This window comes from Anabrus simplex, chromosome 1 (genome assembly GCF_040414725.1).
Source record: "Anabrus simplex isolate iqAnaSimp1 chromosome 1, ASM4041472v1, whole genome shotgun sequence".
Lineage (NCBI taxonomy): Eukaryota > Metazoa > Arthropoda > Insecta > Orthoptera > Tettigoniidae > Anabrus > Anabrus simplex.
The window spans coordinates 668,748,438-668,763,618 of record NC_090265.1 but is presented as its reverse complement, the minus strand read 5'-3'; the positions used below and the strand labels follow the sequence as shown (position 1 = coordinate 668,763,618).

Genomic DNA, 15,181 nt, shown 5'->3' with positions numbered 1-15,181 from the left:
TTTATTTAGATGTGCACAGCATCTTCTTAATTCAACTGCAGCTTTAAAAGTGACATCAACTGGGCTATAATTCACTGTGGATTATACTCCAGTTGAGGTAACTGTGCTATACCACACTCTAACCTCTGATGATACAGTAAAGATTCCTGTCTTTTGTATCTTTTTCCACACTGTGAACAATCAAAACCATAGTTTCCCCCCTCTGGATTAGTATGTTTTACCTGCACATGTTTAGAAAGAGCTGATTTCTGCTTGGAGCGGTATGGACAAAATGTACAAAGGAACGATGGCTCCTTGCCACATTCATATTTTAGATGAGCACGTAGATGTTTTTTATGGCGATATCTCCTACCACACTGTAGACACCCAAATTTCTTCTCTTCATGCAGAGTCTTTCTAAATACAGCTATTTCTGAGGGGCTTAACAGTAATGGATCTGATCGTAGGGCAGCATTTCTTGCCTGAGCAAACTGTCTTGTGGTACTGAAATTTTGGTCTTCTAATATTTCTATCTCCACACCTTCAGGTAAATCCATTCCCATCAGTTTAGCGCAGTCAGATGCAAAGGACTGCTCCTGATGTACTTCAGCCAGTGAACCTGTAATATAAAAAGGGATACTTGTCAGCCAAAACTGAATATCAAATCTGCACTATCGCTTTATTTAATTATATTACCAACATTTCACCAATAATATTATTATCTGACATATACTAAGCAGAAAAGTAATACAGGGCAAAACAGCTATTTCTTCAGCTTAAGCAATTCTATGTAGTTATGAAGAGTTTTGGGAACAACAGTGTTAATTCCCTCCATGAAAATACACCAGAGCAATAATGTCTCAGATCAAAGAAGAACATTATTTTCATCACATTTGACAGCATTTTATCATTATAACATCATTACCTGACACACATATCTGTATAAACATCTACATATGAGGGGGGATCAAATATAAACTGGATTTTATTTTTTATTTAAATTCATTTATTGAAAAACACATGGCAATTACAAATTATTTTTCCACATAGTTTCCTGCTTTGGAAATGCATTTGTCCCAGTGTATGGGCAGCTTTTTAATGCCCTCATCATAAAAAGAACAGGGTTGTGTCATCGGGCAGAGCTTCTTTAAGCGGTCCAAACAAATGGAAATTGCAGGGCGATAAGTCCGGTTTGTAAGGAAGATGATAAAGTGTAGTCCAGTGTATTTCCTGAAGCTTGGAGACAGTTAGAGTTGCAGTATGGGGCCGCACATTGTCCTGAAGAAGGATGACCTGTCGAATCGGTTGGTCTCGTCTTTTGCGGCGAAATGCAACCCTCGCCTTGTTCAACAGCTCACAGCAGTCAGCAGCATTGATTGTGCGTTGCTCATGCAAAAAATCAATCAGCAAAATGCCTCGCTGATCGAAAAAAACGGTTGCAAGAACCTTGCCAGCAGACAGTCTAGTCTTGGCTTTCACTGGTGCTGCCTCTCCTTTCCTCCGCCACTCCTTACTGGCTTCTTTGGTTTTGGGAGTGTAGTGGTGGACCCATGTTTAGTCGCAGGTGATGATCCGACACAAAAATGCACCACCTTCTTCTGCAAACCTTGCTGTAAGCCTCTGACAGACCTCCAAACGTCTCAACTTCAGATTTTCGTTCAAAAGGCGAGGGACCCATCTGAAACACACTTTACGAAAATGTAGGTCATAATGATGATTGCTTGACAGCTCCCATAACTGATTCCGACTTGTTCAGCAATTTCTGATACTCTCGCCCGTCAGTGGCGTCAATAACGTCTTTAACCGCAAGAATGTTTTCGTCTGTAATGCTGGTCCTAGGACGGCGATCGTGTTGCTGATTTTCCACACGTTCTCGTCCTTCCTTGAACTTTTTATGCCAGGCAAACACACACGTCTTTGACAATGTTTGATCACCGAACTGTGCAGTCTATCTCTGGCAAATTTCCACTGCTGTAACTCCTTCACGAGCAAGAAATTTTATAATTATGCATTGTGCAGTGGAGGGGTGCACCTGTTGCTCTGACATCGTGAGCGTAACGGACAAAACGGTGGGAAATATCTAACAGCACACTCTCTCTACTCCTAAAGGTCCCGCCTAAACATAGCAGAAGCACGGGGCCAGTCCTACCAACTGTTGATGTTCAGGAGCAAAAATCCTGTTTATATTTGATCGACCTTCATAGAAAAGTAATACAGGATAGAACAGCCGTATCATTTGTATCAACAATTCTTCATAGCTATTTTCCATTCTTGGGACCATTGACTGTTCAGGTCAAAACTGCTGGGAATAAGGTTTTGATTTACCTAAGAGAGCCTGGTTAACACTAACTGCAAATGAACTAAACATGGAAACCTCCTGTTCAAATGATAGAAGATTTCTTCTCTACATCATGTATGTGAGGCTGATTGACAGACTGTTCAGTACATCACTCAGGAGCGTATTATATACGTTTAAGCAAGAGACCCAAAAGACATTGTTGGCTGAAAAACCATTGAAACATTTCTAGTATTCATGATTTAGACTATACAGAAACAATTATATTTCCAGGCACTTTTTCAAGTGAAAGAATAATACAATGTGTAAATAGATAAAACAAGAATTTTGGTGAAAATATTGTTTGTCCTGTCTATGGAATAACCCGAAGCAGTAGTGTCTCAGATCAAGGAAAATTTTATAAACATTGCAACACCAGCTGAAACTGCGTGAGAAATACTCATCAACACTGGCAGCAACAGAACAAACTAACAAATGGAGTTTCACTTCAAATCATTCTCTCAAGGTCAGAGTGGGAAAAATGTAATATCAAGGTGAAATAAATGCCAAGATCAAAATAAATTCAGGAGCAATGGGATTATATATAAGACTCAATCAACCAGTGACTGAGGAGATGTTCAAAATCAAGAACATGTCCCAACTATCATATAAACACACTCAATTTCATCTTCCTTAGCTTACAGTACTACCAAATATACATGTAGTTTCAGCAGAAACCAATACTGACAAGTAACATACACCCCTGATAACTCCATCTCACTTGAAGAAACAGGTTTATTATTACTGGCTTGGTGCAAGGAAGACTGATAAGAATGGGTGGCATTTGCCATGTATAGAAAATCAAGTATTAGCTTAGTGGATAGTAGTGTTGTGCAATATCCAGGGATGTTGGGGGTAGCACAGAAATTCAATCTATGAGACAAGGAAATTACCAATCCACAACTATAACTCCATGTATAGCTGCCTCTGTGGATCCGTGGTAGAGTGTCGACCTCTGAATCCCAAGATAGCGGGTTCAAACCCGGCAGAGGTAGTCGGATTTTTGAAGGACGAAAAAAAGTCCATTCGACACTCCATGTCGTACGATGTTGGCATTTAAATCTCAGCCATAGACGCCCAAGAGAGATCCGGTTTACTCTAGGTCCGCTAGATGGCAGACAGAGTAAACCGGAACGTCGAAATTGACGAGCAGACAGCCAGATGGCGTCAAATCGAAATGTCTGCAAACGGTAGCTGAGGCCATACGATTATTATTATTTACTCCATGTATAAGAGTGGGACCTTGAGGCCAAAGTCCAGGATGCTGACCAGTCAGCTACAGATCTGGACAGAGCATAAAATAGGGTATAATAAGATATTATTATTATTATTATTATTATTATTATTATTATTATTATTATTATTATTATTATTATTATTATTATTATTATTATCATCATTAAAGTAGAACAGCCAGTTACTCTTCCATCTATCTGGTATTGATAACAAAATTACTTTGAAAATTTCCAATTAATGTCTAAAATCAAGCCCAAGCCTGTAGTATTAGCAGTAAAGTCACATCTCTTACAACTCATAAACAACTAAATTAAAAGTAAATATACAGCAGTATTATTTAGCACTTACAATTTAAAAAATTAAATGGTGTACGGCTTTTAGTGCCGGGAGTGTCTGAGGACATGTTCGGCTTGCCAAGTGCAGGTCTTTTGATTTGACACCCGTGAGCGACCTGCGCATCGTAATGAGGATGAAATGATGATGAAGACGACACATACACCCAGCCCCTGTGCCAGCGGAATTAACCAAAGATTGTAAAAATTCCCGACCCTGGCGGGAATCGAATCTGGGACCCCCGTGACCAAAGGTCAACATGCTAACTATTTAGCCATGGAGCCGGACAGCATTTACAATGAACATGTCCATCTGTGTTGAATATTAGGAAGAAAGTGAAAACTATTTTAAAAAATTTACATTGTGCATAATTGTGTTATATACCTGCTAGATTTTAAAATACTGATCTTCTCTCAATGAACTGAACACTGAATATTAATTTAAGGCCGCTTTACTGTTTGTAAAACGTTTTTTTTTCATAATCCAAGTACAAAACAAATAAAAGATAATGCAGCTCAGAACCTCCAGTAGACATTACAGTGAGAGTGCAGTTCTAATACACAGCAACACTTTCAATTTTTTTTTTTTTTTTTTTTTTTTTTTTTTTTTTTTTTTTGCTAGGGGCTTTACGTCGCACCGACACAGATAGGTCTTATGGCGACGATGGGATAGGAAAGGCCTAGGAGTTGGAAGGAAGCGGCCGTGGCCTTAATTAAGGTACAGCCCCAGCATTTGCCTGGCGTGAAAATGGGAAACCACGGAAAACCATCTTCAGGGCTGCCGATAGTGGGATTCGAACCTACTATCTCCCGGATGCAAGCTCACAGCCGCGCGCCTCTACACGCACGGCCAACTAGCAACACTTTCAAAATATGAATAATGACATCACTATCTTAATATGATGGGATTATGATGAGTTCATTAATATAATCTAGCCTACCAACTGTTGTTACTTGAGTCAAAGCAATGTCAGTCACAATCAAGTTCACTCTGTTTTAACAAGAAAACACCGTACAGTACTAAAGAACAATGAGACAAAATTCAAGAACTATACGAAAAATTTCAGGTATGTGTTTATTAATAACATTCGACATCATACATCTTAACACCAAGCATTAGCTTATCATTTGTTACATATGCTGAAAAAACATGTACAATAAATAAACTTTTTCATTGTACTCCTGAAGCACAATATTGCAATCTTGAACATTTCAAGATACTGTTAATTAAATACCCTATGATTCCACACTTTGAGTCCTGATGAGGGAATACAAAATGTAATATCTCAATTTATATAAATATAATCACATGAATTTGAGGAGCAACTTAAATTATTTCAAAAGGCTGCAATTGGTCTGCAATGATTCTCAAGAAAGAAGGTGTCTCAGCATGGTGAAATACGCAGGTTAAATCCATTAGGCTACATCTAAAATAGTCTAACAAGACAGTAATGGAACAACTTAGCACTACAGTTATTAGGTAATTCATATGATGTTACAGATTATTGAATTAAACTTCATAGAAATCACAAACTTCAAAAGCATCAAGTAGATTTCTTCACATACATAGCTTGCTTTCTGGAGTAGGGTCTATTGTTTAAACAGAAGCACTTTCCTGTGGGAAAGAAAAATTCTGCCATCAAATGCTAATGACTATATTTGGTAAGTGATCAAATTTCATTCTAAATGAGAGAGAGTTAAGAAAAAAAGAGAACAAAATCTGCACATTCTTACCTATATCTATCTATGATCCCTTTAAATCTTCCTAGTCAAGGTGTCACACCATATCACAAAAATAAGAAAAAAAGATAAGCAAGGATTCTTTATGTCCTGGTGAGAGGGGATGACAAATTCTATGTAATATGTGGCTTCAGAATGAAAAAGCCTCTGAAAGGGATAGGTTGTTACCTAAACTAAAGCAGAAATATATTTATGACAGAAGGAATATTAGGAAAAGATTGGCCTGAGTCTGGACATGAGCATGCATAGAGTGAAATTTCAAAGATTTCACTGCATGTAAAGTGGTAGAAAAAAAGATGAGCTCACCCTGCCCATCCTTTTCTACTTTTCTGTCTGTTAGCAATGTTTCCCTCCTACCATCATAGGTATTCACTAACTATCTACAACCGAAGAGATTAGCTCAGTGCGGCAAGGCCAGTTATGGCTACTAGCTCTGTACTCGGGAGACTGGTGAGTTGGAATCCCCCAACAGCCATCCCCGAAATGGTTTTCCGTGGTTTCCTTTTTTGACTCTAGGAAAATGCTTGGATTGTACCTTTCTTAAAGCCATGGCTGCCTCCTGCCCAGTCCTAGCCCACACAATTAGAACTACAACCACAGACAACACCCTCACACTGCAGTATATCTAGGTCAACCCCATGGAGTGTAGCTCAACATGTCCTCGGGCACTCCCGGCACTAAAAGTTATACACTAAAAGAAAATAACCATCTAAAGTGACATTTCAAATAGAACTCTTCTTCCACTCCAAATATATATATTACAACTTGCTTTATGTCGCACCAACACAGGTAGGTCTTGTGGCATTGATGGGATAGAAAAGGGCTAAGAGCATGAAATAAGTGACCATGGCCTTAATCAAGGGATAGCTCCAGCATATGCCTGGTGTGAAAATGGGAAAGCATGGAAAACCATCTTCAGGGCAGCCAACAGTGGGGTTCGAACCCACTATCTCCCAAATGCAAGCTCACAGCTGCACGACCCTAACCACACAGCCAACTTGCACTGTAATAATAGTAATAATAATAATGGTCTGATGCAAGTCTTGTAAGGCAGATCCAGCAAGAGTGGATACCATCTGCTATGTTAATGTGTGACGGAGGATAGAGTTGTGTGTGGTACACCAGTTGTAAGAATGTTGGGAACAGCACAAGCACCCAGTACCTGAACCGAAGGAATTAAAAGTTTACTATTCAAATTACTCAACTCAGGCAGGAATTAAACTCAGGAGCTTGCTGACCAAAGACCAAGGCACTCATCACTCAGCCATGGAGCCTCTAAATGATTATTGATTACATTACTCAGAAATGCTTCCACCTAATTCTAATTTATTTTGTGTTCTTGCCAAGTTAAGCCACATTTACTCCCATTATTTTTCCTTATCTGGTTTGAAATTCTACCTTTGCTTGATAATCATGAAGATTAAAAGTGTTTAACACTAGAACCGTGGCTGGGTCATTTGTGACCCAGCTATTAGTTCTTTCTTCTTTGTACTCTGAAAAAGAACTATCTGTAACAAATGTAGAGCCAATGAATATACCAGTACCTGCACTGGATATTTTTTTTTGAAATTTAATGCACATAGTATATTTTGATGTAGAATATTAACCATAAATATAAGGACTATGTGGAAAATAAGATTGCCCCACTTCGCTGACCCACAATGAGTCTATTTCTAAGCCCTTGCTCCTATGGCTCCGCAATTGTACAGTATAGCAAGAAAGGCTTCCACCTCCTCCATTTTTAGAGACCAATCATCTGACATCAGTACACACGATGAAGATTATGCTGCATATAGCTTATTTGTAGGAATGGCAATTCACACGACACACACGTTGAGAATACATAATATTCTGTGTCTGTACACATGCCACAAATATATTTTTTGTAGAAGATAGGGTAGAAAGAAATAGCAGCTGGGTCACAAATGACCCAGCCGCGGTTTGAGTGTTAATCACGAATAAAACCAAAACACATATAGATGAGAACTTAAATGAAAGGAAATGGAAACCACATGTATGATCTGGAAAGGTAGCAGGGATATGGTAGATTACAAAAAATATACAATCAGTGATAAAAAAAAGCAAGTCCAATGTAGACAGACTGGAGATAAAAAATAATATTTTAAAAAGTAATAATAATAATAATAATAATAATAATAATAATAATAATAATAATAATAATAATAATAAATGAAACCACAGGGAATGAAAAATACAGATGATATAATAAAAGAATTGCTTCAGGGGTCTTAAGCTGTAACAAACATTGAACTAGGGCATTATTCAAAATTTCCAGAAATAATTAACAGTCTTAAGTTTCAAAAGTGAGGAAGGTTGTTTACTGCAGAGCCTTGCAATGTATTCGTATAGGATATCAGCACTGAACAGATGACCGACTTCCACATTCATTCCTTTGATGAACCAATAAGGAACACCTCATTTTGTACCTTCGACCACATCTGGGGCATTCAAATGGACGGTCATCGTTGCCAGGGTTTATGTGCTTCAAATATACATGTTTAGTCAGATCAGCCCGTAGTTTGGCTTTATATGGACATTGAGCGCACTGGAATGATGGTTCTTTGCCACAGAGGTACTTCATGTGTTTATACAAAGAATTTTTATGCAAGTACTTTCTACCACATTTCACACACACATACTGTCCAGTTTGAGTGAAGTTATTTCTAGAGGACTGTGATATTTGATTTTGATTAAAAAACTGGGTTTGGTTCTTCACTTGGAGTTCCCTTATATTCTGTACCTCCAAGTCGGATTCACACGATTCTGCAGAGTCCAATACTTGTGGATGATAATATTCTTCTTCATAAGCATCCCAGTCAACTGCAATAATATGTGAAAGATTAGTGGTTTACTACGAAAATTTTAGTTCCATTTGAGTCACACTAGAATACCACTTCTTAAGAATCTCACGAGGGGATTAACAAAATTCACTACACTTAAACATCACTAAGTCAATCTAAATAACCCAAATACAATTCAATAAGGAAACATTATTATCAGCAGTACGTAACTTAAATATAAACATAGTGGAAAGCATGAACAGCACAATTTCAGGACTGGGGGGGTTTGCAGAATTATTATAAAAGCTGGATTATTGGGATTTATATGTTCAAAAAGGTCCATTTATGCATACTTCATTTAATATTGTATGTGTTGAATGTTATCTACATACCAACAGTAAAGTAATGACTCAAAAATATACAATTCAATTAAGAACACTTACAAGCCACTGGAATAAGTGTAACATTGGACCCTGTATTTTGGGAAAGGGAAGTAGCCTACATCATCATTTTCAGTAAGAAAGCTGTCGACTGTGTTTATTGTTTTAATGTAAAGAGATGTTTTTTAAAGAATTATCCTTGCAATCTTTTCAAAAACAGATGTTTCAACATAGTATGCTAGATTACAGGATGTGCTGGACTACTGAATGATCAGATTATGGAGACTGTTCTCTAATTATATTTATCATGATACATGAACATAAAATAAGACCATTCAACACTACTTAGTAATAGTAAAAGTTGAACACTTTAGAATTTTAAAAAACTGGAAATGAGCTACTAGAGAATTTCATTTCAATTTGTTTTACATTGTACCGACACTGATAGGTCATATGGCGATGATGGGATAGGAAAGGGCTAAGAGTGGAAAGGAAGAGACCATGCGAGGCCTTAATTAAGATACAGATAAGCATTTTCCAAGTGTGAAAATAGGAAACCCACAAAACCATCTTCAGGGCTGCCGACAGTATCTCCCGAATGCAAGCCGACAGCTACATGACCCAAACAGCATAGCCGTTCATTTGGTCTATTGGAGAGACTGTGTAGCCATATTCCTTGGGCCCAGCTACTCACTCAGTCATTCCATTCAAATGGAAGATTTCAAATTATTATCCTCAAGAGCATTTTTATCCATTTCCACACTGGCAAAGCACAATGAAAGAAAAGAGAAGAGGATTTGCCTTTTTTCCAAGAGGCAGTACTATCGTTGAAGAAAATATATTTGGAGAAACTCATCTTTAAAGTTCACAATAAGACAGAATTAAAAATCAAAAGTATTTAGTGAGGCAGTGTTTCCCTCACCCTGGGTCCACCAGCAACTAAAGAACTACCAGAAGGCACTAGATGACAATACTTCCACGTGAGGACTAATTACGGTAACAGGCATGCTTAAATAAGAGATTATTCAGCTATTATCATCCATAGATGATGATATAAGTAGCATTCAGTTTTGTTCCCATTACTAAAACTGGTTTAACTATGTCTACAGCTTACACTATAACAACCTAAAACACACAGCCAATACCTTACAACATCTACTATAGGACTATATCACCACTGCGTCATTTCATGAGCTCATGAATATGTGAAGAATTATTCAGCAATTAAATCATTCCTAGGTTGACAGACATTGCTAGTCAACTTCTGTACTTCATGATACACATATCTTGGAGGTACCTGAACTAGAAGAAGTACTGAAAAGTGGAAGGGCAATTCCACATGTTAGACTGGTCAGCACGAAACCAGAAGATCTCTGTTTAACTCCAGGTTCAATCCCTCCTTTATTTCTCTATTATTTCTATCACAGATAATATGCAAAGAATGACACATTAGCTGGATTATTTTTCACTTGTTCAAAACTATTACAAAACATGTCTGATTATTGACAACTCAACTTTATTGTTGATGAAACTTAATCTTATCAAAAATTTCCCTACGAGGGAATGGTAATTTCATTTCATTGACTGCAAAATATTTAAGTATTAAAGCTCATTAGCCTTTTTCAATAGTGAAATTACGAGCATTTTGTCCCAGTGTCAGTTGGATTGCCACGCTTTTCCAGGACAGTGGTGGCTAGTGCATCACTGAAACATCACCACAAGCCTCCATTGTAGGACAACGCACTAAGGGGTATTATGTACCTCCACATGTATAAACCAAATCTTTCCTACAAAGAAGGTTTGCTTTGATGTCTCAATGGCATACTGGTTGTCAGCATCTTGGAGAGCTGTGGCAAGACAACTGACAAGCCCACTGTCACCCAGTGGTGAAATGCCTGTAATTTCATGGCTGAAATGGTCTAAAGAGCTTGAATGCTTTACTATTTAATCTTGCCCAGTCACATACTAGTTCTGTCTATATCAGAAAGGGAACTGAATGATTCATATACATAATACATATTTAGGTTTGTACAAATTACACAACAGGAATAAAAGTAATTTACTGCAAACAATAAAAGACACTGAATAAATCAATGTTGGTTCACATTTATTACAGAATGTTAAAGTCTGGTAATGATAATCTGCCGCTAATTATGGTAAAGGAAAAGGATAAACTGCTGACAAGTTTTCATTGTTCATTATTTTATTATTTCACAAAAATGCTTTTAATCAACAACAATCATCCAGAATGCACACACTGTATTTTTTAAACTCCCATCCAAAGAATTGAATAAAAATACCTATACCAGTCCAGAAAATGTGTAGTTAGACACGACCAAACAATTAATGGGCATCAGAGAGTGTGAGCTTTGGGTAAATCCCACCTGTGTATATATCTGTACCTATTTTTCTACTTATACTCCACTAAACATCTTTTTAGTGTCTTTTGTTTATTTTTCTCTATTGTTGTGTAAAATGGTATTACCGTTAATAAAGTATTTTATTATTATTATTATTATTGTTATTATTATTATCATCATCATCGTCACAATTTAGAGGTACTTACAAAATGCCAGATAATAGTTGATCCTCTTCTGGTGTCAATAAATAGCAAAATGGAACCTGGCAAAGCCCAGGTACACTTTTTGAGATGTACAGAAATTAACATTGAATGGAGTACGGTTATTGAGCTTTGAGGGGAAATGAAATGGACAGGAGGAAACCTACAATATAATAGAGAATATGTTCATTCAAAATCATGGTAAAAGATATTTTGCCAAATTAACTATTTTATTATGCCCCTCAATTATAGAATGTGCAAGGTAGCTAAGGAAGACTGGCTGAAGGAGAAGTGCAAGGATGTCGAAGGTTGTATGGTCCTAGGAAAGGTAGATGCTGCATACAGGAAAATTAAGAAAACGTTTGGAGAAAGGAAATCTAGGTGTATGAATATTAAAAGCTCAGATGGAAAGCCACTTCTAGGGAAAGAAGATAAAGCAGAAAGATGGCAGGAACATATCCAACAGTTGTATCAAGGTAGAGATGTAGATAATTTGGTTCTGGAACAAGAAGAGGCTGTTGATGCTGATGAAATGGGAGATCCAATTTTGAGGTCAGAGTTTGACAGAGCTGTGAGCGACCTAAATAGGAACAAGGCAACTGGAATTGATGACATTCCTTCTGAATTACTAGCATGACAAGGTTATTCCACTTAGTGTGTAAAATGTATGAGACAGGAGAAGTCCCATCTGATTTTCGGCAGAATGTTGTTATACCTATTCCCAAGAAAGCTGGTGCTGACAGGTGTGAAAACTACCACATCATTAGTTTAGTATCTCATGCCTGAAAAATTTTAACACATATTATTTACAGAAGAATAGAAAAACAAGTTGAAGCAGAGTTGGGAGAAGATCAATTTGGTTTCACAAGAAATGTAGAAACACGTGAAGCAATCCTGACTTTACGCCTGATCTTAGAGGATCGAATCAAGAAGGACAAGCCCACATACATGGCATTCGTAGATCTAGAAAAGGCATTTGATAATGTTGGTTGGACCAAGCTATTAAAGATTCTGAAGGTAATTGGGATCAGATACTGAGAACAAAGAATTAAAAATCTGTAAAATATTTTCACTGCCTTGTCAATACTTATACATAATCAATAATCAACAAAGAATTATCTACAATCTGTATAAAAATCAGTCTGCAGTGATAAGAATTGAGGGCTTCGAAAAATAAGCAGCAATCCAGAAAGGAGTGAGGCAAGGCTGCAATTTGTTCCCCCCCCCCTCCTTTTCAACGTTTACATAGAGCAGGCAGTAAAGGAAATCAAAGAGGAATTTGGAAAGGGAATCACAATCCAGGGAGAGGAAATCAAAACCTTGAGATTTGCCAATGATATTGTTATTTTATCTGAGACTGCAGATCTCGAAAAGCTGCTGAATGGTATGGACGAAGTCTTGGGTAAGGAGTACAAGATGAAAATAAATACTGTAAGTCCAAAACAAAAGTAATGGAGTGCAGTTGAACGAAGGCAGGTGATGCAGGAAATATTAGATCAGGAAATGAAGTCTTAAAGGAAGCAGATGAATATTGTTACTTGGGTAGTAAAATAACTAACGATGGCAGAAGTAAGGAGGACATAAAATGCAGACTAGCACAAACAAGGAAGAGCTTTCTTAAGAAAAGAAATTTGCTCACTTCAAACATTGATATAGGAATTAGAAAGATGTTTTTGAAGACTTTCGTGTGGAACATGGCATTGTATGGAAGTGAAACATGGACGATAACTCGCTCAGAAAGAAAGAGAATACAAGCTTTTGAAATGTGGTGTTACAGAAGAATGCTGAAGGTGAGATGGATAGATCGAATCACGAATGAAGAGATACTGAATCGAATTGGTGAGAGGAGATCGATTCGGCTAAATTTGATGAGAAGAAGGGATAGAATGACAGGACACATCTTAAGACACCCAGGACTTGTTCGGTTGGATTTTGAAGGAAGTGTAGGTGGTAAGAACGGTAGGGGTAGACCAATGTATGAATATGACAAGCAGATTAGAGCAGATGTAGGATGCAATAGTTACTTAGAAATGAAAATGTTAGCACAGGATAGGGTGGCATGGAGAGCTGCATCAAACCAGTTTATGGACTGATGACTCAAACTACAGTTTACAAATTAGGAACCTGTATAACAAACTCTTTCTGTTGAAATTTCTTGACAGTTGAAGTATTTTTGCATCTTGTAGTTCCCTTTCAAGTCTCAGCTATTAATGTCATGGAGAGTTCTGGCAATCAAACTGAGTTCAGTGCCACATTGGGGCAAAACACTGCTAATTACACAACTGAAAAGGGCTAAAGAGCTTACATTAAACATTCTCATTTAGAGGCTGATTTTGCAACTGTGAAAGAAAAGCTGGTTGAACTGAGATCATCATAAGCTGGAGATAACAGATGTAAGAACTGTGATAACAATTGTATGAACACTAAGCGAGTTGGCCATGCGGTTACAGGTACATAGCTGTGAGCTTGCAGTTGGGAGACAGTCCATTTGAACCCCTCTGTCGGCAGCCCTGAAGATGGTTTTCCGTGGTTTTCCATTTTCACACCTTAATCAAGGCCACAGACACTTCCTGCCCACTTCTATCCCATCGTGGCCATAAGACCTCTTCTCTGTATTGGAGTGACATAAAGCAACTTGTAAAAAATAAAACGCACTGTATGAACACGTAGGAAAAATAATTTCTTCTTTTTTTTTTGCTTTACGTCGCACTGACACAGATATGTCTTATGGCGATGATGGGGTAGAAGGAATGGGAAAGAAGCGGCTGTGGCCTTAATTAAGGTACAGCCCCAGCATTTGCCTGGTGTGAAAATTGGAAACCATGGAAAACCATCTTTAGGGCTGCCGACAGTGGGGTTCGAACCCACTATCTCCCGATTACTGGCCGCACTTAAGCAACTGCAGCTATCGCGCTCAGTAATAATAATAACAACATAGGTAAAAAAACAATGAAAAAACTGCCATAAAATTAATGATTGTAATAAGTGGTAATAAGTGGGTATCCAAGTGCAGATTACAAACCTCCTTTTATTTTTTTCTCTACCATATGTAACTTCCGATTTATACAGTGGTTTGATCGTCACATGTTTAAGCTACCTGCGGCAGGCTGCAATTTCTTGGGCATGCTGTGTGTGTGGGCTTTCCCTCATTTTATTTTATCTTAAATGAACTTCTATTACAAGTCCATCAAATTTTAGACATCCACCACAGTGACAGTCTGTATGTTGAAGGGAAAGATTTGTTTCTTCTGTTGAATTTTATGTTAGTGAATGTACTGAACTCCTACTATATAATAGAAGGTATGTTGTACACGTTACCTTAAGCTTTTGATTGCCGATCTTACAGATAAAAATGTATATTGAAGTAAATAAAAGACGTGGGAGTAATACACGTCTTATTTTCCTGCAGATTAAATCTTCTATCATGCCTCAAAAATGCTATCCATTGCCCATTCTGTGCATTTCAAAGAAAGTTATGAAAATATGAATGTGGTTCTAGTGACTATTGAATATCATCAACATGTATCGTTGTGATTTCCAGGTAATTGATAAGTTGATGGGCTTCCAAGGGGATTAACAAAATCTCTTGCTTCCTCAGCCTTCCGGACAGTCGAAGTACTGAAGAACATTACGTCACATATGACTGGAAACCAAGAGGCACTTAAAAGCCAGGAGAAGAGAATGTCCCAACACTTCCCGCTTATTAATTTGTTAACCTCTCCACATAAAGCTTGGTTAAAACTTTCATTAAAACACTAGGTAAAATAAATTAAGGATTATCATAACTAACTGCAAAGTTTACAAATAATTTGTCTGCA

At 37.5% G+C, this 15,181-nt stretch overlaps 1 protein-coding gene across 5 annotated transcripts in view; it reads right to left on the bottom strand.

Annotated features, from left to right (window-relative positions):
* Positions 1 to 15,181, bottom strand: part of lola (longitudinals lacking) — a 581,907-nt gene that overhangs the window by 96,012 nt on the left and 470,714 nt on the right. The window contains exon 5 of one of the 5 annotated variants that reach the window (XM_067135851.2): positions 222 to 598. The exons of 3 other annotated variants lie outside the window; for them this stretch is intronic. In XM_067135851.2, coding sequence (XP_066991952.1) covers positions 222 to 598 — 377 coding nt within the window. Of the gene's footprint in view, positions 1 to 56; positions 599 to 15,181 lie in introns of those variants that run through there. One more of the 5 variants, XM_067135847.2, reaches the window with a different exon arrangement.